This window comes from Sturnus vulgaris, chromosome Z (genome assembly GCF_052056855.1).
Source record: "Sturnus vulgaris isolate bStuVul1 chromosome Z, bStuVul1.hap1, whole genome shotgun sequence".
Lineage (NCBI taxonomy): Eukaryota > Metazoa > Chordata > Aves > Passeriformes > Sturnidae > Sturnus > Sturnus vulgaris.
Window position 1 is genome coordinate 29,665,219 of NC_142283.1, and position 23,650 is coordinate 29,688,868.

Here is a 23,650-nt window from a genome sequence, read left to right on the forward strand (position 1 = left end):
TTCAACAGAAATTAAAATTGGAAAAACAAACAACAAAAATAAAAACCCAAGCAAACAAAAAAACAACAAAAAAAAGGACTCTGACATGGGAAAAGGCTCAGAAACAGGCAACACTTCTGCAACTGTGCCAGATATTTCCCAGCAGTTTGACCCAGATACACAAAGAAGCACATTCATAATCATCAAACTGACAATGATACTTGGTATGTTTTTAAATTTGGCTTTATATATTTACATAGGTTTTGTTCTAAGAGTGGCATGAACAAAACTAACTTGAACTTGCATGAAATCTTGCCCAACTTCTCCTTTAAAAAAAGCAGGATTAATTTAATTATGTTTCTGATATGTGATCTGATTTTGAGCAGTTGAGATTAAGTTTATAATTTTCTGCACACTCAAATTCAGTTAAGGACAACGTAGGATTAGAGAAGAATGTATCTTCACTCAAAGGGAAGACAGACCTGGCAGCCCCACAAATGACTTTTAAAAAGCAATAAATGAGTTTGAAAATTAAGTAGAAGTCAGTAACAACATCTTTAAGTATATCTCATTATTAATTATTTTCCATATTAAGCTGACAATATGGAGTACACCCAGAGTATCAGTATCAGGTATTTCACTCTACTTGACACAGAGCAGCCGGGGCACGAGAGAAGACAAGCTGGAAGCCAAGCACAGTCACAACACAACAGGGATTGTGACCTCCCTGCAGAGTAACTTGACCTGTCATTAGCGACTGCAGACAATGGCAAGTTCATGGCCAAGCCACAAAGTCTGGTCAATATGTCAGCAAGAGCAGCACATGAAAGTATGAAAGCAGGAATAACCCCAGTGCAGCTCAGGCAAGGACCAAGGGCCCCTATGCTGCGCTCCAGGATCAACATGCAGAAGAGGTGAGAGTAGGGGTGAAACAGCACAATTTGGGGCTCTTTGTGCTACTCTCCCACACTCCACTCAACCACTTGGTTAATGCTTCCTTTTCTCTCTGGACACGTAAATATGTTCTTTGAAACACACAAAAATTAATCTGTGGTTATATTTGCACCACACAACAGGTTGAGGGTCAAACCTGCCAGTAATGTATGCTTTTAGTTGCAAAGCTACCATCTGCAAACAGAGGTCAATTACAAACCTCTTGCCTCTGCCTATTTGATCTGTGGACCAGACATAATATGAATAGACAGCCAAGTAAGTTTCATTTCTGCTTGACTTTGTTCAGGAAAAATGTGTCTTGAGCAAGCCGAACTCTACATATTCAACACTGTGTACTCTGTTTATCACTGGAAACACAGGTGCAAAACATCTCCAAGACATTGCTGTTAGTCCTGAAAGGAGCAGGACTGAAACACCTGAATGGATTTTTCATTGCCTAAGAATTTTCAGTCTCTTTAGCCAGACCGCATAACATAGTATTAGCAAGGATCTGAATATCATTATGGTCCAGTTAGTAACAATGTGCACTGTGCAATGTTGTCACAGCTGATTATGAAACAGCCCCGTTTGCAAAGCAAGGTACAGGGACAATTACTTTGTCACAGACCAGAGCACTGAAGCAACACTTTTCACAAATCTGAGTTTTCTCATCAGTGATATGAGCATTTCCCCCACACAGATATGTAATGTTGACTCACTGACTGTTGTGCAAGACACAAAAATATTAGTGTTGTCAGGAAAATTAATCCACAAACACCAGAGGTTTATGTCCAAAAAGGAGACAGAGGAGTCCTTTTTGCTTTATTCGAATAAAGGGAGAGGCCATGGGACATTCCCCTGGGATCTCTCAAATTTTTGGAGGACACAGCCTCCTTTTTATCCTATTTTCCCGGCTGCATTTCCCTCTCTCTTTCCCCATTGGCTTAGGTACTTGAGAGGCACAGACTTCCCGGAACGCCTGATACCTGAAATTCCCCTCTAATGTACAACCCTCCCTTTTAATTTTTAATTCTTATAGAATTCATAGTTTTCCCCCCGTTGCTTCTTTCATCTTTCGATATCCAATTTCATTTATCAGCAGCCCTACAGTTTGTTTGTAAAGGCAAATATCTCTTTCCATTCATCAATCAGTGGAATCCATCCCATTGTTTCTTTTATCTCTCAGTGCTAGCCTTATCTACAGGCTGATCCACAACTCATTTGTAAAGACAAATTCAACATTCCTCTCAGTGTCAATGATAACTGGAACTATACATTAAGGTCTTCAGTCTCCACACAGTACATATTGCTTTCCATCAAATTTTTAGTAAGGCAAAATCTGTACAAGTGCCAGAAATGCTTCTGTAAATGCTGCTTTTGTGTGGTCCTCCACAGCCCACCGCACCTCCCAACAGTCTGAGTTGAGCAGGAACTGGGACCACAGGGAGTTCTTCTGACAGCCACCACACATCCAGGCTACAGCAGGGCCAGCAGAAGTGTTGGTCACAAAATCAGATTTGTTACCCAGTATGTAATAAGCCAATAATTACACACTTGAGGGAGACCTGGACTATTTATTTAGATATTTGTTGCACAAGCCTGGGGGCTCGGTGGTACTCCATGAATCAAGCATGCCAACTATTAAAACTCTTTAGTATTTATACATTTTAGCCAACACATTATAGGCTTCAAGTTACATAGTTCTTTTATTAATTATTATTCTATCTTCTGTTGGTTAATTATTCTCTTACTTCTCATGCTAATTAGTCCACATGCCCAGTCCTATTGAGCTAGTGGGCAGCTTGGTCAGTGGTCTGCCGGAACTGGAGCTGATTCAGCACAGATACGGAGTTGCCTTTATTAATTTCTTCCCTGTCTCGGGAGTTCTGCCAAATGTTCTTATAGCCCGTAAATTCTGAATTGTTTGTCTGACATCACTGAAACACGTCGTGCCCTAGATAACAAGGAAATTCCACCGACGGGAGATTTATCTTTCTAACCCCTGGACATCACTTTGCTTGGTAGCGTCTATCTGTTTCAAGGATTAAAATATCCTTTTCTGCTGATTAGGCTTGAAAATCAAGATCAGACATCAAGGAATATCCTTCCTTAGGAAAACTTTCATCGTGTTGACCGTTTTGCCGAAGAACCCTCTCAGCGGCCGAAGCCGCCGTCGGGAGCCATCGCCCGGGCGCAGCAGGGACCACCCCGTCTGCCCTGAGTGGCAGGTTCTCAGCCAATAGCAGAGTGTCTAGGGCTCGGGATCTTTTACACCCGCAGCCAATCAGACATCGGTAATTGGTGGGGGTGTGGCTTGAGCTGTGTCGCCAAGGGCAGAAGCGCGGCGTCGCCGAGGCTCGGACGCGCCGGGGACGTGCGGAGGGTAGGGTGGCCGTTTGCCGGAGCCGGCTGCCCGGCAGCGGCACGATGAGCCTGGCCCTCAGGTCGGTACGAGCAGGGCCCTTTCCCGCTTGCCCCGCGTGAGGTCCAGGGCGTGGGCGGGGGTCCCTCAGGGCCGCGCCGCCACCGTTTGGGAGGTGTTGGCTGGGCGAGTCAGGCCGTAGTGGGACGTGGGTCATCCTCGGCCTCGCCGGTCACTTCTGATCCCTTTGTCGCGGCCAGGGGCGGATCAGGCCCGTATGTCTGCAAGGAGAGGGAAGGGTCCGGCGCATCTGGCCTTGCGAGCTTCTGGGTTGCCTGATGCGCTTTCAAAAGGCCTATGAAGAAGCATAAAGTTAAACTGCTCGGCTTTGTTTTGTTTCTAAATTCTGATTTAGTAGCTATTGCATAAAGAAGCCTGCCTTATGAGTCGCAGTATCTGGCAAGTACTTGTCTTCAAGTGTAATTAATACACTTACATGGCAACTGTGTTCCTTAATTTTCAAGTCTAAGAACTTCATGCATATGGTTGAAGTAGTTGCAGAAGTGGCATTGAACTGCTTATGTTTGTGTACTACTTTGTCTTTTGATAAATTAATTTTATACTAAGTACTAAATGAACACTTAAGTACCCAGATTGCTTTTTCAGAAGAGTTCGGTGTTAATCTGCTTTCAAGTTTATAAATGGATTTCTTCATCATAGCTCACAAAATCTGGGTTCCCTGGTCCTGAACTAGTCTCCGAGTCCTAATTAAGTAGCCAGCTCAAAGTTATTTTAGTCCTTCCAAGAGCTGTAGTAATCCAAAGCCTGTGGATTTGTCTGAGTTGGCCTGTTAAGGACATCTTAGTCTTTGAGAGTATTGTGGTTTGAAGCAGGCTCAGCTTCTGCAGCTTGCACTTTTTTTGTCTCTATTTGGGATTTTTGCTTCAGTGGTTGCTGAAAGCTAAGTCTAGGTAAGTGTTTAATCTTGGGTTTTGATTAAAATTAGCAAATTTTTAACAAAGAAGGGCATAAAGCAGCTTATTTGAGGGGATTTGAAAAGTTAATCTTGCAAAGTTTTCACTGATCGGTAATCTTTATGCATTATACACTAGGTGATACAGCACACATTCTTCCTCTGGCAAAAGGACAAATGAGCATAAAAAGCCTTTTTCTAAGAGTATAACATAAACTATGCAGGAAGGATTTACAGGAGCCATCTAGTCCAGCTTCCTGATCACAGCAACTTCTACATAAAGCTGGCTAAGGATGCTAAGCACCTTTTATAGTCAGGTTCAGAAAATTTCTAATGATGAAGACTCCTTCCCAGTGGAGCTGTTCTAGCACATCACCACATGCATTGGGAAGATGTTTTCCCTTAGATCTAGCTGCAGTTTCTCCTCCAGCTGCAGTTTTTTCCTTAAATTTTGTAGTTACTGTATCTTGTCCTTTTACTATCCTCCTCTGAATATATAAACTTATTCCTAGACTAGCCAAAGAAAATCTTGCTCAAATCTTTGAGTAAGATTTGCTGATTTGGGGGGCTTGTCTTTTGTCTTTTTTGTCTTTTGTATATATCAAAACAAAGCAAAAAGATCTTAAAATATTGTGTATGTGTGGAATCTAAAGGTTTAAAAAAAAAACCCTGCAAGTACCATTTATCTAAGAACTGTTACGGGCAACAAAGCTGATTTGTAGCACCTAAAGCCAGCTTTAGTAGCCAGACTGTGCCCTAGTTTGTCCTCCACTGGACTGTCTGTCCCCATATTTATTTTATTTTTTAAGCTACATTGTAGAAACCAACTGTTTTCACAACTTCTATAATTTCAGCTGCTAATCTAGTTTGTAACCTCAAGAAGCCTTCTTAACTGGTAATTTTTCTACCTGCTTTTTTGTTATTGCTCCTTATTAACAAAAATGCCTGTGCTGATTTTATTTTGGAGACTGGAGGCATCATTTAGATTTCACACGGAATTATCTATTTCAAATGTTATTTTAAACTGGGAATACAGGCTAAGAAAATATTGACTAGGTAAGGTAGTGATTTCTAAAATTATCATGAGTTTCTTATTAGTGGAAAAGTTATCTACAGTAGCATCTTCCCAGTAGAAATCTGTTACACTATATTTCTTTCTTTTTATATAGGAATGAGCTCTCAGTAGATAAAACTAAAAAGAAGAAAAGACGAGAACTGACTGAGGAACAGAAGCAAGAAATTAAAGATGCCTTTGAATTGTTTGATTCAGACAAGGATAGAGCGATAAACTATCATGAATTAAAGGTAGAAGTTTTCTTCCATTTTAGCAATTTTATAGCAGATAATATATCTGTTCCATCGTGAGTTCTTAATATACTGGCTGTATCTTTAAAAACTTGCTTCAAGATGTCTTGCTGAGTTAAAGGAGCAAGAGGAAAAAAAAAGAAAAAATCAGGAAATTCTCCATTGGTGTAAGAATAAGCTTTTCTTCCCACTTTATATAATTAATGCAGTAACAGAATTGCTGTAGCAATTCAGGGATAAGCTTGGACAGATGACCAAATGGGAAAAACTCTTGAAAAACTGTTTTATTATTTTTAAAGACACTGTATAACCTAAACCTTGGTGTTGGTTTCGGATGTGTAGGTAAAAGATATAAATCAGATTTGTAAAACTGTTGACAACAAGCCAGAGCTTTCCTGTATTTTTTAAAGGAAACCCTATGATATGTAGAAATAAGGTGTGCTTTTTGCTCTGTGTATGGGAGGCTCAGTAGTTGCCCTTCCCAAAGAAGGACGTTCCTTATGATAGCTATTAGCAGATGGAGTTTAGGATGTCTTTCTGAATAAGGCCTCCCACCTGAAAGTCTACAGAGTAGTAAATGAGGTTCACTAAAGTCGCCTTAAATCTTTCATGCATTTTATTCTACATATGGCATTGAGAACGAAAAGTAGCTTTAGAGAAGCCAGTGTTTCAGTCACATACAGGGTGAGATATTTTTTTGAAAGAATGCCTAATCGAGTGTATTGGCTCTACACTCTGGCTCTACCAAGTAACACGAAGAAAGAAAAAAGTCTTATTTTAACTTAATTTGCTGTTACGGGAATGTGTTAAGTAGAACAATTCCCTTCTCTCTATTTCAGAGTTCACATATTTTGTCTTTGCTGGAAGCTGCTGTGACTAGGGTTGTGCTGGCAACTCTATTGGTTATGGTTATACTTTTTCTGGTTATTTAATGCTTTGAATTCCCAGCTGTCATGATTACTTGAAAAGCTCTTTTTTAGCTGTCTAATTAAATATTGTCACACTGAAGCTAATACTGTGAAAGAGCAGAAATACATTAAAAAACTATTTATTTCCTTGTCTACAAAATCAACATATGTATACATATAGCATAAATTTTTTAATAACTACTTCTGTGGTTTTCCATGTGTGCTTAGCCTATATTCATCAGTTCGGAGGAAGTCAGAGTAGCATGTGCTTAGAAATTGCCACCTAAGGTGAAATGAGAAATTAAATGGACTTCTACACTAATGGAAAAATAAAACATACGTTGGCTTCTGTGGCTGACTGGAAAAGCAGTTAAAAGTCTTGTAGGACTTGTAAATCCATGGACATACACAATTGTCTGAAAAATGAAGAATAATTTGCAGAATGATTTTCAGTTTTGTCTTAAAAAGATGAGATTTTGAAATGGTTTTGAAAATGAGGAATAAATGTACTTGTCCTAAGATGCATTTGGTCCAGTCTGTAAAATCCCTGAAAATGCAAAGGTTTTTTTTTTTTCTCACTGTACCTAGATATCTCATTTCCTAATAGTAGTTCTAAATGGTTTTAATATCTCAAGCTCTTTTCCTTTTATCTATTTTATTTATTATTGTTACTTTCTCTCTTGGTCAAGAAATTAAAAGGAAGATCTGATAAATCTTTATTTTGATCCTTTATCTATGGTTGCACTTCCTTTTTATTCCAAAAGGTGGCAATGAGAGCCTTGGGTTTTGATGTGAAAAAAGCTGATGTCCTGAAAATTCTTAAAGATTATGATCGGGAATCAACAGGCAAGATCACCTTTGAAGATTTTAATGAAGTTGGTATGTGTTTGATTGTGCTTCTACCTCTAGAGATACTTAGCCTATAATAGTGAGTAACAATTTCAAAGCTGCATTTTGTAGGCTTCTTCAATTATTTATTAAGAAATAGAAGTGGGACATTTAATTTCATATTTTGCTTAATATAGCTCAATAGTGAAGAAAGATAAATATTTGTTTTCTGAATTCTTAATTTGATATGTAAGAGAGAATGATAGCGACAGTATAAAAATAATAGGGTATACACAATCTCTTTCAAGCTTACACAGAGGAATAAATGCTAATTTAAAATGTAGATGTCCTTATCTTGTTCATGGTTCTCTGTAAGATTCTTCCAGCTGTGGAAAAGGTATTTGGCATAGAATTTCATTGGAAGGCGTGCATACACAGACAAGCAGATTACACATGTCATATATACAAAAAATGAGAGAAAGACAGTAGATTTTAAATATTGTACTACAAGAATTTTCAACTGTTGATGAAGCCAGTAGAATTAGTTGTGCCTTTCATCTGTAATGTGTGTATTGTGGAATTTTATGTACTTTGAGTATGCAGTGATCTTCAGAATGTTTAGACCTGATGTTTCTTTGAAGGTTCTGGGGGATTCTTGTTATACATAATTTATGCTTTTGCAAACAATATATGTTTATCAAAAAGTAATCTGTGTGCATTTAAATTTCTAGCTTTTTATGTCTATTATGTATAGTTCATTATGCTCATGATAGTCCATTTCTTCAAAGTGTTATATTTCTGTAACAAAACAAAACGCCCAAACCCCCGGTACTTTCTCTTGGTTACAAATAGCAATCATCTTAATATATCTAAAGAATTGAAATATGGCAACATTTAATTGTTTAACAGATTAGTACTGGACAAAATGTCTTGTTAATGACAGGTAATATTTTTGTAGGTATATTCCAGGTTAGAGAACAATATTTTCGGTTCTTTTCTGATTTATAAAGCCTATGTGGAAATATTAGAAAGAAAATTAGTGTATTGATTTGATAGTAGTACTAGTCTTAAAATTACATCATTATGCTGTAATATTATATAAAATGAATATACTGTAGTTACTATACAATTACTTTTTTTAACTCCTGATGTCCAGTCCTATTCATTGTTTCCTTGTTTTGTCCTGGCTATCAATATCGATGGTCATTAAGTGCTGCAAGAAGCCAGGAAAATTCTTGTAGAAAGCACAATATGTACTTGGGAGGGGATTAAACCTGTTGGAAAACTTGAGCTGAGGTAGTGTGCTGCTGTGGTGCCAAATGACCTTGACACAGAATTAAATATGATATCTCTTCTAACAGAAAGATTGAGGAGTTAGATAAAATAGGTTATTGAGATATTAACTGTGAAGAGATGATGAATATAGCTAAGTGATTCTTGAGCCATCAATTTCTCTTTAGTGTTCAGCTGAAATATATAAACATGCAATTATATTTTGTCTGCTATAGTTTTGTATTTAGAGACATTTTATTATTTTTCAGTTGTCTTCTTGCCACAAAAGGTTGCGTTTTTCAAGTTATGTAATACTGTCATGCAGCACTGTTGTTTTAATAGAAAATATTTAAATTTAGGGTAAATATGCAGGTATATAAACTTGATTGCTGTAGTTGACTTACAATGAGCATGAAAAATTCTTTCAAGTTTGCTAAGCCAGAGCGGACATTCCATCTACACTTAGTAGTAAATGGTAAGTGGTTCTTTATGTGCGAGCAGTGTTGATGTGATTTTAATGGCTTGATAATACAAGACTAGCAGGTACAAAGATGTGGAGATACATTATTGTTGGTTGGTCTGGAGAAATTACTAGAAAAAAATATTTCATGAGGCAAGTTTGTATTTTCTGTTGCGGAAACTGACAAATGTTTGTCTTGAAAAGAATAGTAAAGGCTGAAGAATCCTTTCAGGATAAACGTCTTGTAATTCATAGCAGCATCCTTTTTATAACTCCTATGCTTAGTCTTTTCTTGTTTTTAGGTTTAGCGGGGTAGGATGTGGTTGGTTAATTGGTTATGGGGTCTTTTAGTGGTAGTGTGGCTTTATATATAAAAGAGAGGTTCCATGTGGATTTTTTTTTCCACTTACAGTTTCAGTGTTCTCCGCACTGAAAACATACAAAGTAAAAAAAAATTCACACCTTCATTTAAAAGAGCTGATGGTGTATTCTTCTGAAAATTTGGAATTTTGAAAGAGAGGCATCCTGTGCATACTTTTAATTCCTGTTAGAAAATGTGTGGAAAGTGTGACTGTGTCTGAACTGCCATGCAGCTTTCTACTGCAACAGTTATTTTCTAAAGAAGGCAACTCAGCTTGGGAAAACAGAGGTGAGAAAGAGAGATCAGACAACAGCCAAACAAATCTGCACGTTAAATTCTGTAGAAATGTAAGAACAGGTGAAATCACACATGTGTTCTTCATATTGTCTTAGTTTGCAGAGGTCATTCTGAGTTTACTGTCCAGAATTTTCTAGTCTAACTTAAGTATCCTTCTTGCAGTAACAGACTGGATATTGGACAGAGACCCACAAGAAGAAATACTCAAGGCATTCAAATTGTTTGACGATGATGATTCTGGCAAAATAAGTCTGAGAAACCTCCGCCGGGTTGCTAGAGAATTAGGTGAAAATATGTCTGATGAAGAACTACGGGCTATGATTGAAGAATTTGATAAGGATGGAGATGGAGAAAGTATGTGTTGACAAATAAAACACCATATAATCTTGTTCTTAATTTTGTTCCCTTTTTAGGTGTTATTTTGTTGTCAAAATGTCCTCTTTAATTTCCTTCTAGCTTATTTTCATTTCAAACATAATTTAGCTTACAATATAATAATAATGCAGATGATTACTTTTGACAGCTACTAGTTCTGGAGTCTAAGAATTGAGCTGATTCACCACCAACTCTTATTCAACCCATGTCTATTAAAAGATGAGTGAAAGTATAGTTGAAGGTAGAAGTAAGAGATTCTGTGTATCTACATTACATTTATATTTCCTTTTAAATCAGTGAAAGTATTAAAGTACTTCTGCTTTCATGGTGCTTAACTTTTGAACACATCCTGCATCTGAAGAGGTTTAACTGGGATTACTTGGGTTACTGGGAATTGTAACTACACTGCTTTTTGAAGTTTCTTTGAATGTTCCAAAATTTGTTTGTCGTTATAGTGTTGTGTTTCCACTTTGCAGCAGGGTTTCAGGTATGTTGTAAACCAGAGAATATTTTTGAGATGATATTTTAATTTGTGTTCTTATTATATTGTTACTGTTATAAAGCTGTGGAAGTGCTCTTAAAGTCATACAGTGACAGTATTTTTGTGTCTTAGAACTAGATGTAAATATGTGATGGACTGCTGTTTCAGAGCATAGGGCCTTAAGCTGGACTAAAGCTACTTGTTTCCTGGGTTTTACATGCATCACAGCAGGACATATTTTGATTTTTTGATTTTTTTTTTTTTTTTATTCTTTAACATAGCTGAATTTCTTTCATTTTCTTCTAGCTGTGAATGTAGTTCTTGCTTTGCAGAGCTTCATTTAGGAATAGCTTGGGTATGTTGGCTGGGGTGGATAATTGTCAGGGCTTGTATGTGTCTTGTGTTTTCCATACCACTGACTTAGTCTAATCATTCCCCACTACAGTTATTAGTTGCATAAGTGAACCTGTTCACTGGTTAACTCTAGCCACTCTTCTACGGTGGCTATGCTTTAACATATGAGTAAATATGAGTCAGTACCTCAGGTATAACTGCAGCAAAATAATTAATGTGTTACTATGACTTAATTTCTTCAAGTGCATTTGTGTAAAATTTCTGTTAATTATTAATGAAGAATAATGAAAGTTCAGATGGGGAAAGGCTCATCAAATGTCCATTTTTATTAATTTATTAATAAAATTAATTTATTAATTATTTAATATAAATATAATAATATAATGTAAATATAATAATATAAATATAATAATAATATAATATAAAATTATTTATTAATTGCTATATGATCTTACAGTTTGTTTTGTATTTGGCATGTGTTACAGACTGGGAATGCTATTGGACGAGCATTGTTTGATCTGTGATGGTAGATTGGACATAAATGTTTTGAATTATGATTTTAAGAATAAAACTGAATTCAGTCATAATTAGATGAGGTATTGTTGCTTGAGAAGTACTTAATAAAATTTAGATACCATTCCTACAGGCCTTTATACCATATTTATAGACCTTTAAAATAATACAATTTTGCATAACCATCTTACGTATGTTTCTCAGGGGTTTTTTTTCTATCATGTTTCACTTTTAGAATATTTTTACTTCCATAATTCGAAATAAGTGATTATAAGTGAGCTAGATTCTGACTTTAGTATTCCACATAATAAAGCTTGCATTCTGACTTCATGTTACATAAAAAAAAAGCTGTGCAAAACTGTTCTAGAAGCAAACTTGTAAACACTTACAGTAATGAATGAGATGCAACAAATTCTAACAGAGAAGCCTTTAATTAAAGTACAGATATGCATTATTTTATTTTATGGTTTGTTGTTTGCTGTTTGTCTAATGATTTTCTTCTTTTTCCCTTTTTTTTTCTTTTTTCTACAGTCAATCAGGAAGAATTTATTGCTATTATGACTGGAGATATTTAGCATTAGAAGAAAAGAAATTAACTCACTACAAAAGGGAGGAGTTGTTGGCAGCTTCCATTACAATGTTTTGTACTTTCATTTATTTCAGTAGCTGGAGTGGTGCAGAAAGTTATTTGTGACAGGACCAAAATAAAAATGGGTTACATGCACTGATAATTCAGTACTTTGCATCATTAAGTATAATCATTAGAATAGTTGATGTAATATTTTAGAACAAGTAAGTAATGCTGCATTTCAGAATGATTGAGTAACTTTGTAAAATAGCTTTGTCTCAGATTCCTAAATGGTATCATAAGAACCTTTTGCAGTTCTTGACTTTGTGTTAGCATTAGTTGTGGCCTTAGTTTTGAGACATAAGGTTTGAAAAAATTCCATTTTAATAAAATGTTCTTTCCTACTACTTGAAAGTGTTGTTATCGTAGTTCAGTCTGAGCTGAACTAGAAGGGACTAAGATTCAGAGAATTTTTTTTCTTTTTTCTTTTATAAGCTTTTACTATTAGATGAACTGCAACATTAAATGAGCAAGCATATGCATCTTTAAAGATGCAATTTAACTCTGTTACCCAGGTATGATAAAAAATTACACACAACTATGCATGATAATAAAAACTGATTTCAAAACATGCTTAAATCACTCATATGTAAGCCAGCAATTCTGTCTCCAGTATCCACAGTTCTGATAGTTGTGGAGACAATGACCGTGGCAAACTTCCTGCAAGCCAAGTAGTATGCTTTGGAACCGAACAGCAAAAACACTCCTCATGAAATATAAAACATATTTTAAAAATCCATTAAAAAACGGGCAACAAACCCCCACAACTCCTAACCGGTATTTTGCAATCTTAGAAGATTTGTTTGGGAGGTGAATGTTTAGGGGAAAAGGTTGAATGTGTGGGACTGAGCCCATGGATGGCTCTTAACAAGTATTTTCTAGGATCAGTACTAGAATTGTCCAGTTCAGTAGCTCTTGACTTTGTTTTTAATTTTTTCTGTAAACTATTTCAGGGACACCTTTAGTTTCTGCAGACAATCAAAGGGATAAAGAACTGGAGATATCTGTTAGTAGTCTTCAAGAAACTTTTTCCTCAAAAATCCTACCTTTGAATGTGCCAAGTGTTCTAACATGCTGCAGTGGCCTTTATGGGGATGGTACCATCTCTAGATGGCTGGTACTTACTTTTTGACAGCTGAAAAAAAACCACACTTACTATGTGTAACTCTTCCAGTAAGATGTATTTTCAGAAGCTTTTGCAATATGCTTGGTATAGTTTACTTTGTTCTTGCGGACATGGCAGCATTTTTTAGGGGCCAGGTAACAGTAATATAAGGCTCCATAAACACAGTCCAGTGACCTGGTGAGAGGTCTTGTAAGTTGCTCAGACTGTGGGAGTAACACAGAAGAAGGGAAAAAGAAACAATCGGAATAATGATACTGTCTCAGTGTTTGGTTTTACTTTTTTCCTTAATTTCATTGTTCTGGAGACTTTTGCATTTTAAAACTGTTTGTTCTGTGCTGCTGACTGATGATCTCACAGTTTCGTGTACTGGGGTTGTTGCAATTCCTGTTGACTTTTCTTGATATTCACCACCTGACAATAATTGTGACAGATGAGAGACTAGAGCTTGGTAAGATCTAATCTCTGAACTCAGAACTGTCAGCTCGGCCCCAGCATTGATCCGACATTTGATTCTGTGTGTTTTGTGGGCTCACACGTATCCTGGTACTTTCTTTGTAGTTCTCTTGGTATATCATAGGATACAGATTCCCAGTTTTTTCTTTTTATACTTTGCATTATATAATAGAGGAAGAGAGTTACTTGGTGACATGTTTTATCATCTCTCTTGTAAAATAGTGCCAAGGTTCAGCAGTCATCACTACATGTGTAATAGGTGTACTGTTGAACATGTTCCTTATTTCCAGACTTTCAAAAGTGCATTTGTATTAAATGAATGAGGCCTGGCTTGGAGTACCTGGGAAAATGTTCCTCTGTTACCTTTGCTATGGAGGACAGTGATGTCTGGCGGAAGTCTAAATATGGTAGCTTAGGAAATGTAATCCATTGCACTGAGATCACTGGAACCTCTTTTTAAGAGCTTATTGTCTGTAACTGTGCCAAATATCAATAATCCTAATAATTAATCCCTTATTAATCCCATGCCATTTTTAGGAAATGGAGAACTTCCAAATGAATAAAAATACCATGTGGGAATGTAATGTACACCAAATACTACTCTATAGCTAATTTTAGAGCTGTCTTTTACATACTAGGTTTGTAACATCAAACCTATTTGTTTTGTGTTTTCATGGGAAAGTTTCCATGGCACAGTTAAGTCATAAACAGTCAGATAATGTTAAAGTTACATCATGTGCTGCATCATGTGGAGGCTCTGCTTGAGTTGAGAAACATCTTGAGTGTTTTGCTCGTGTGCTTGACTTTACCATGTACAGCAGAGCATGGAAACCATGACAGCTTGTCTGGCAACAGAGCAGAGGCCAAAGGGACAGTTTGTGACAGGAGGGGTGAGCACAGAGCCACTGGGAAGGGTCACAGCTGAACTCTTATTCTAAGTCACAGGCCTGCATGAGAGGAATGGCAGCCTAAAGAGGAGGGCATCAGGGTACATGTTGATCTCTTTGTCTCTGGTCTCTCAAGTTTGTGGTAGAGCTCATGGATACAATTTTTTCTGCACTGAGGCTGCAGCTCAGGAAGATGTATCTATTGTGACTAGTGGTGTTGGAGACTGTGTGGCGGTGAAGCCATCAAACAGAGTGTAGAGAAATCCTGCAATTGTTAAATCCTGACCTAAGAAAGTTTTGCAGCCTATGTGCAGTTCTGGGATATTGCAAAGTAAACTTTGTTAGCAGAAGTTTTTATCACAAATTACACAAGAACAGAGGATAAGGACAATTGCACCAAATCCATTTGCCCCATTGATTGCTTGTAGTTGCTCATAACCCCTCACACAGTTGTAGGTTTTTTTGTTGACTCACATGTGGTGAACGTGCTGCTCTGTTGAGACAAATTTCAGGAGAAGATGCCCTGGTATGAGCATTTCCTCTAAAGAGAAAGGGCTTCAGTAATTCCGTTTTCTTCTGCCAATGAGAGAAATTAGTACCAGGAGGCAAAAGTGAATAAAATCCTCTTTATGAATAAAAAAACCCAATCAAACTGAACAAAACAAAAAAAACCAACAAGGGTGCCTGCATGGCATAGAAAGAAGAGAAATTGAATAAATGCTAGGTATTGAGATTGTGAACCTTGCCCCCTCCTAGAGACCCTGCAGCCTTCTCATGGCCATGGGCACTTTCCCCTTGGTGCAGTTCCAGGCACAGCCAGCAGGGGCACTGCTGGCTCCCGGTGGGCAGGGAGGGTGCGGTGACTCTCCCACGGCTGCAGGGGCGCTGTGGCACAGGCTCAATCTCTCTCTGGTGGTAATGGTGGACGCCACTAGTGGAAGAGATGGAGAAGGCGCTTCCTTTAGTAATGCACAGGCACAGCCAACCATGGTGCCCCTCTGGATAGCAAAAGAAGCTGTAGCAGGAATCTCAGGAGAAGCAAGAAAAGCAAGCTGGAACAGTAGACCAGCAAGCTCAGTCACACTGTGTAAGGAAAAAAAAAAAAAAAAAGAGGCAAAACCTCCAGAAACAGCAGGATCTCTGGTCAGAGATACCAGCCACATGGTTAGTCTCCAGCAGCCTGCACTGTAAAGGGAAGAGAAAAACTGCCCCTCACCCCAAAAACCACAGCCCAGCTCCCCTTCATCACGACAGCCCTGGCGCCAGGGAGGATGGGGGTGTGGTGGGCATTTCCCCCCTTTAGAGGCCTGACAAGGCCTTTACCTTGTCAAGTCTCTGTTCTAAATACTACTGACAATATGTATTTAATGACAGTTAAGTATCTATAGTGAGTAACTAACAGATCATTATCTAATAGTAAATAAATTTCTAACAATGGATAAGTATCTAATAACAGTACATATCTAACAGTAAATATCTAATGAGAAGATTGTGGGTTCAAGTAACGTCTGGGGTGCCAGAACTGATGCCTGGAAAGGATGACCTGGAACAAAGACTAGACAGAGCAAAAGAAATAAAATAGGTATTTATTGAAAACATACACCTTGGGCAGTGCAAGAGACCGGCCAGGGCTACACCCAAGTTGAATCCAAGATGGATCCCAGTCATGAGTCACTTTTCTAAGTTTTGGTTCAGCTACGTATTGGGGTCAATTATTGAACCACAGCCCCAAGCTATGAAGTATCAGCCCCCTGGCTTGTCCCCTTCCCTTCCACGTCTCTTTATGCTTTTTGGGTAATGGTTGTCCTTGATTCTCTAGCTGGAAAGGGATTATTTTGGTAACAGCACAGCAGCCGCTCCTGGGCACAAAACTAAACAGATCAACTAAACAGATTATCCACAAAAATGAGATGGGATAATAAATATAAGCAGGCCTTTTTTTTTTTTTTTTTTTTTTTTTTTTTTTTTTTTTTGTTGAGCTGGGTCCTTCTGTTAAGCAGTAAATGGCTGTGACTGCCACCTGCCTTGGTGCACAAGGAACCTGATTGAAGCAAGACCTGCATTTTCTTTGACCTTTCCATTAAGTCAATAGGTTGTAGAAGATACCAACTGGCACTAGAAAACTTTTGTATAACTCATTTTCTGTAGTTACCACAGATGTAAGTCTGTTGGGATGCTTAGAATATTCCCATTTTAAAGTAAAGAAAGAAATAATATTATGCTGAGGAAAAAAGAGGTCAGTGTTTTTGGTGCTTTCTTAAGGTGCACCAAGGGAAATATCTCGACAAATCCCTTCAGACTGTTACTAAGATGTTACACATATTCACAGAAAATCAGCAGAAGCATCATGTGCTTCTAGAGAATATGCAAGTATCTTACTTTTATGATTGCACAAATGGTACATCTACTGTAAAACTGTTGCTAAGCAAAGTGAACACATTGGCAATTATCAGTAGTCAGAAGTGATAGCTCTCAGAATACATATATGGGAAATTTTCATATGTAGGTCTTTTTGAAATGACATATGAACGTATTGGTGGTGGAGGCTGTATTTTCTACTTTTTAGCCTTTACTATTTTTAAAACCACTTATAAAAGAGTACTTAAATTAATCTCAAGGGAAGAAATAAATGTAAAGGAATAATTCCTTTAAAATATTCCTCTTAAAGTGATAAAGAATGAGCCCAGCAGGAAGGGGCTACTTTTCTAAATAAGATTATTTAAGTGATCTTGAAGTCTGATCAATGATAAAGCCTACTTTAGTGGTATGAAAAGAATTTGGACAATTTGAGTTAGCAAAAGCTTGCAGTAATTTATATTAAGTTCTGTAGCCTCTTTCTTCTTTCCCAGGTGTTGGCAGGCACTCTTCCCACTCCTCTGCTGGAGTCAGAGGGATTGCAGCACAGTGACTGTCCCAACTGTAAGTGAAAATGTAGGAAAAGAAAGAACTATATTAGAGAGCAGTTACAATTGAAAAGGGATCTGTGAAAATAGATAGATCTATTTTAACCCTTGTGATGGGGCTAAAAAAGCCCAAAAACCAGCCAATTTGTGCTCTCCTGGTTAGTGAAAGATAGAGCTATACAATAGAGGTAAAAGCTAAAGTAATGTGCTGTACCTGAAAAGGAAAGTAGTAAAATGTAAAAAAGTAGTAAAATACCCAGGGCCAGACTTATTTATATTCCTATTGTTTTAAAATATAGATGTTCAAGATGTTACTTGATTGCTTAATGAGATAGTTCAGTAGGAATATATATTGTTGTAGCTGTGCTAAATGTTTTTTAAAAGTTGCACAAAAGTTAACCATATCTTTTCATGTTCACTTTCCTAAAAGGAGCAACTTCCACTTGGTAATCACCCTTGATACTTAGCTCTTTTCAAAGAAATGAAGGACAAAGTTCTTCAGTTATGGTTTTACCCACAAGGGGGACCCATTGTTACGACTAAAAAGTGGGCTCTGAAGTTTAAGTAAAACCAGCATGATGTAATGTCAGGTGAAATGTTTATACCTGAATATTTTCTTTCTCTTGGTGTGCACGCACACCATAAAAATCTGTGGTCCTCTTCCACCCATTTACGTGAAATTTGCTAATGAAGATGCAACTTGTGTGCAGTACAGATAAGAACTATTTTGCATGTATTGAAGACTTATGCTTGTGTTGTGTCATTTTGCAGGTATATAAAAACAGACAGAAAACAAATATTTGGTTGCTTCTGGTGTGCAGAATTTATGGAGAAAATATGTACTTATTCAAAGATATACTCGTTATTTTATTTTATTTTATTTTATTTTATTTTATTTTATTTATTTTATTTTATTTTATTTTATTTCTAAATGGAGGGGAAAATGTGTCCTTTTTTTTGTTCTGAATGCCAGATAGTACAGTCATACCCTAATTCTTTCCTGCGTCAAGCAGTCACGCTGCTTTATTCTGCACTTTGCAACTCAGCGCCCTGCTCTTACAAAGGGTCCTTGCAATATCTTCTCATGCATGCATTTCCCCCATGCTAGACTCAGCTTTGTTCGGACTGTGCTGCCCATCACACTGTCCTGCTTTCCTCCTGGCTCTGAGGTGGTCCAGTGAAGAGGATCTATGGCTGCCCTGTCCCTTAACTCATTATCTGCCCCCTGCGCTGTGCCAGCATCCTTTTTAGCTCCTGCAAGGACCTCAAGGCTTTTCTTGTCTCTGATCCTCCTCCCTCTTTGCACTAACACTGTCACAGCTCTTACCTTGCTTAGGTAGATTAGTGAGGAGCAGATTATAAAAACCATCAATAAAGCAGTCTGGAAATCTCTACATGCAGCATTTCTTGATCAGTGGTCACTTCAAATGGCAGTGTTATACCTTGTCTCCTCTTCCTATGCCCCTGTCTGAATGGGAGGCAGAAGAGGAGGGGCATTTTCTTTTCATTGGTGTATTGTCTTTTGCCAAGATGAATTTGGCATCCAAATTCTAAAAAGCTGAGGCAGCATGTTTCTTAGATGTGAAGTAAAAAACAATATAAGTTATTCCTGCCTGCCTTGAGTGAAGTTATTTTAGTACTGTTTCTAATGCTATCAGTAACTTTCTTTTTCTCAGAAAGGATGCAAAGCTTTATTCATCATTGCTATTCCACATATTTATTATTTTAAATTCTGCAATGCAGTAACATTTCTTTTGTTTTTTAACAAGGATTTTGTATATAAATATGCTCAAAGGAGTGAAAATGTATTTTTGAATAAGTATTTACGGAAGTAAAATTTTATTCTCTTACATCAAAGACTGTTAAACAACTGTGCTCTGTGACCATTTAAAAAAGTATTTCCAGCAAAGGGCCTATTTGGTTCAGTTCAATGGCCCTTTTTGACACATTGTGCAGAGCACTGAGATTAAATATTCAGGTCACATCTGAGTAAGTAATGGATCTGGAGCTTGATTTCCACAGTGAAACACGGGAGATGGCCATTTCAGTCACCAAGGTCTTGGCCCTTGAACCTCCTGGACTTGCAAATTTCTCTGCTACCATTTATATTCCTATTGTTTTAAAACATAGATGTTCAAGACGTTACTTGATTGCTTAATGAGACAGTTCAGTAGGAATATATATTGTTGTGGCTGTGCTTAATGTTTTTTAAAAGTTGCACAAAAGTTAACCATATCTTTTCATGTTCACATGCACATCCCTCGAAAGTGACTTTCGCTTCCTAAATCACATAGTTGCTTTTGCAATTGTTACACTCATCCTGTGCTGGAAGCTTGATATACTACCTGTGGCAGACTTCCAGGTATTTTTATTTAACTTTGTATTTATTATTCATGTGAGTTTAAAAAGAGGATAAAGTCCAACTGCAGAAAATTTTGTGTGGTTGGGATAAAGTTGAAGGATAAATCTGCAGCCACTTCTCCCCTATTGATATTAATGTGTCATGCAAAGCTGAGCCTGATGTTGGCCTTTCTGTGCTAGTTTTTGTGAATCCAGCACACCTAATAATTCTAAATACAGGGTGGAAGGCAGGCATTTCCCAGGCTTTTCCTTCTAATTCAGTGAGATGACACATGATACATGTCAGAATCATAGGCAATGGTTAATATTTTGCAAATGGAGTGGAAATTAAATGTGTATAAGTTCTCTAGTCCTCATGTGCTTGATCTATCCAGGGACCTGCCCCAGAGAGCTGCACTACAGCAGCTGGGCAGATGGATTTCCACTTTCTAGGGTGGATTAAGTGCAAACTTATACCTCTTCTACATCTTGTGTTAGGGTAGCATTTGTTTTGGTTTTCTTTGGTCACAGGGGCATCAGAGACAAAAGGGATGTTGACACCTGAAATTATGGAGTCTTTGTACCCACAAGATATTTGTCTGTTGAAATCTTGCATTGTACTAATTAAAGGCTCAGCTGTATTAAACTGATACCGTAGACTTGTTTTCTCTTAAGGTCCATGGAAGGCAGTGGAGCTGTTGCATCTCCTGTTACAGCCCCACTGAGTACCAGACAAGGTATAGAGGCTCCCAATTCTTGTATCATGATAGTTTTAGGGGCCTTCCATGGGAACCTTCTGCAGACATCTGACAGTGAGTTCATGGTGCTGCACTGCGTGCGTCAGGCTGAATACAGGCTTCAATGCAAAGAAAAGTGTTAATTCAGATTTTGTTCCTGAAAAAAGGAAAGGACAATATATGCAATCTAGTAGGAAATTACTGGTTTTAAACTGCTATGGAGATCTGTTATCAATAAGAGAATAAATGAGCTATAATGTCCTAATGATAATAATAGTTAAGACCTTGTAATTTAGCAAAGGCTTATAGCATTTAATTTCTTGTTGTTTCTGATCACTAAATGACTACCTAGAAATGGTCAGTGCACCTAAAAATGTGCAGTGGGTAGGTATTTATACCAGATTTCATTTGTAGTCATCAAAAGATTGCTTTTTATTTTCTTTAGTGGAACTAAAAATCAAAATAATCTAAATTTGCTGCTAATCTAATTTGATTGCAGCCTGTAAACTGTGAGCTTTAAAGAACCCAATAATGCTTCTGAGTCTGTTTTTCTCTTTAGCTTTGGAAAGAGGTATTTAAAGTATTTACATGGAAGGATAGTGATAATATAATTAATAAACTAAGGAAGGACTGAAAGAAACTTGTGTGTTCTGAAATTGTTTAAAATGCATTCTCTTTGTCTAAAAGTGAGTTGGTGCCAAAAGAGTGGTCTCAAACTCATGTGGAATATTAATATCATTATTTATTTACTTGTTCGTTTGCATAGCTTAAAAAACCTCTGTGTAAATAACAATACATCCTAAATCCAAACTAGCAAGGTCAACAACACTGTTTACTAAGGCCAGAGTGTACAATTAAAAAACCCAAACCAACTACTACAAACAAGAATATAATTACTGCTAATTTTTTTTTTAAGCAAACTTTCCTACGAGCTTGATGTAGGAGTGCATATTTTTCTATATTTGCATTTTAAGATCCTAACTTAGAAAAGACAAACGAATGTAAATGGTGGGAATTCAGTGAAAGGAATCCAGAAAATCTACCAGGATCTACTAACTTGCCATTTAATCTAAATACAAAATAGGCACAGCAGTTGTACAACTGTATGTTTATATACAGCTCCACATTTTTGACTGAAAAGAGAGCTTTCTTTATATTGACTAAAGTGTGATTTTGCTTGAAAAAGTGAATCTGTAAACTTGGCATCATGTTTATTATCTTAATGACTTTTCAGATTCCAGACTTGATATGTATACTGGCACAGCAACTTGTTTATCCTATATAAAAGCTCAGTTTGAGGTCAGCAAGTCCAGCTACATTGAAGGGCTCAAAAATGAATACGATAGTACATCTGTGGGAATGGTTGCATAATTCAACATCTTATCAAGTCACCACATTAATTCAGGGTTGTGGTGGTGAGGACTATAAAAATTCTCTGCCTTGTCTTCAAGCTTCTCCACCCTCCTCTGTTAAAGAAGTCATTCAACACTAGCACATCCTTTTCCATGCAGCCTTCCAGTGCCATCAGCTTTGCTCATCCTTCAAGGTGCTCTTTAGATGGATTTGCACCATCACAGTCCCATTCCTGGGAACGTGTAGGCCTGGGTAAACAGGAGGAATGTGTGTGCTTAACACCTGAGGCAACACTGAAGTCTTTGCTGACAAGTCCTTCACAAGATATGGAGAGCCCATCTGTGACTCCTGATGACAGTCTGAATATGAGTGCAAATTACTGTGTTTGGTAAGACTGTGGCTGTAATGCAGAAGTACACAGAACTTCTAGTGTCTATAAATGTGGTACAAAAGAGCTGATTCAGCCCTTGTGAAGGGGAGAGTACCCTGCAGTCCTGGCACTGCATAACCCAAGGCAGCTCACCTGTGAGTGGAGCAGATTTTGGAGCACTGGCTCACTATCATTGCTGTCTCAGGCTATAAATGTCAGGTTTATTTTTTTTAAATACCTTTTGAAAGACATGATAGGATGCTGATTCAGCATTATGTAATGAGATCATTTGGTTTCAGCTAGCAGGAGTTAAGTATAACTCTGAGAATGTCCTGCTGAACATCTACAGAAACTGCTTTTCCATCCTGTAATGTTTCCTTGTATTAATAGAAGGGTTTTGGTGATGATTTTTAGGTTTGGGTTTTTTGGTTGTTTTTTGGTTTGTTTTTTTTTTCCCCCGGGTTGTGGGGTATTTGTTGTTTTTGTTGTTTTTGTTTATTTGTTTGGTTTTGGGTTTTGGTTTTTGGGGTTTGTTTTGTTTTGTTTTGTTGTGTTTTTTGTTTTGAACAGAAATTAAGTTTTTGCTGAAAAACTAAACACACTGCCATCTCTTTTTCTTTTCTGGGCTAAAGTCCAATTTCATACAGCAGTTGCAATGAAAAAGCAAACACATCACTAGATTCAGCGAGAAATATTATAACAGTATATAACCTCTGTCAAGATAAAACTGCTTTGTGATTTACATTACAATAAATCCTGACCTTTAAGTGCTGCAGACTAAGCTAATCTGTGAAGTACTTTATTCTATCACTGAATTAACATGTGAAGCTAAAGCAAAGTGACAGTGTTTGTCCCGCTGTGGTGCCACTGAAGAGCATGTAGGAAAGCAGCTGTGTCTACTGTGGATTAATAGAGTGACTTGCTACCGCTATAGGAAGTAAAAGTTAATATTTTTATGAATATAGGGCATATAACATTTAAATTGACCTGAATCAGGACATTTAGAATTAAGTTTAAAATTCTGGGCTGATTTTCTAACAATAATTCTCAGATCATTTCCTCATCTCTTGCTGCCCTCATTAATTTTCTTTTCTTTTTTTTTTTTATTTTTTTTTTGAGGATAACAACTTGTGTGTCAGCACAGATATTGCAAACCTTATTTAATTTTTTTTGGCTTTTGTCTTTCAACATGTGTTATTTGAAAGAAACCTTTAGTAGATGAGTCACCTCTGACACTTCATTTAGTCTTCTCTTGTTCTTTTTTTGCAGGGAAAAGAATCCCCAGAATGAGTATTTCAGGGTTTTTTAAATTTACCCAATGGTCACTACCAGACAACACATAATATTCACCAGATCATGTAAACAGGTAATCAAGTAGTTATTAAAACAGGAGTTCTTGACACATTATGCCATAACAACGCACTTAATTTTATTGTACCATGGTTTGCTTGG

The 23,650-nt window shown here is 37.3% G+C and overlaps 2 protein-coding genes across 6 annotated transcripts in view; both read left to right on the plus strand.

Annotated features, from left to right (window-relative positions):
• The first annotated feature begins 3,195 nt into the window (after positions 1 to 3,195).
• Positions 3,196 to 12,376, plus strand: CETN3 (centrin 3). Of its 2 annotated transcripts, XM_088157243.1 has the most exons (6): positions 3,213 to 3,356; positions 5,417 to 5,552; positions 7,225 to 7,339; positions 9,841 to 10,032; positions 10,841 to 10,889; positions 11,933 to 12,376. In XM_088157243.1, exons 1-5 carry the CDS (start codon positions 3,340 to 3,342, stop codon positions 10,876 to 10,878), a joined length of 498 nt encoding a protein of 165 aa, XP_088013369.1. In that variant the 5' UTR covers positions 3,213 to 3,339; the 3' UTR covers positions 10,879 to 10,889; positions 11,933 to 12,376. The 2 variants fall into 2 exon arrangements, with proteins under 2 accessions (XP_014748637.1, XP_088013369.1); XM_014893151.2 differs by lacking the exon at positions 10,841 to 10,889 and having other exon boundaries at positions 3,196 to 3,356.
• Positions 12,377 to 12,509: 133 nt separating this feature from the next.
• LOC148219765 (uncharacterized) overlaps positions 12,510 to 23,650 on the plus strand; it is a 29,416-nt gene continuing 18,275 nt past the window's right edge. For 2 of the 4 annotated variants that reach the window (XM_088157242.1, XM_088157240.1), the window contains exons 1-2: positions 12,510 to 17,414; positions 23,468 to 23,564. The gene's annotated coding sequence lies outside the window, so the exon portion shown is untranslated. Of the gene's footprint in view, positions 23,565 to 23,650 lie in introns of all 4 variants that reach the window. The other 2 variants (XM_088157239.1, XM_088157238.1) reach the window with 1 other exon arrangement.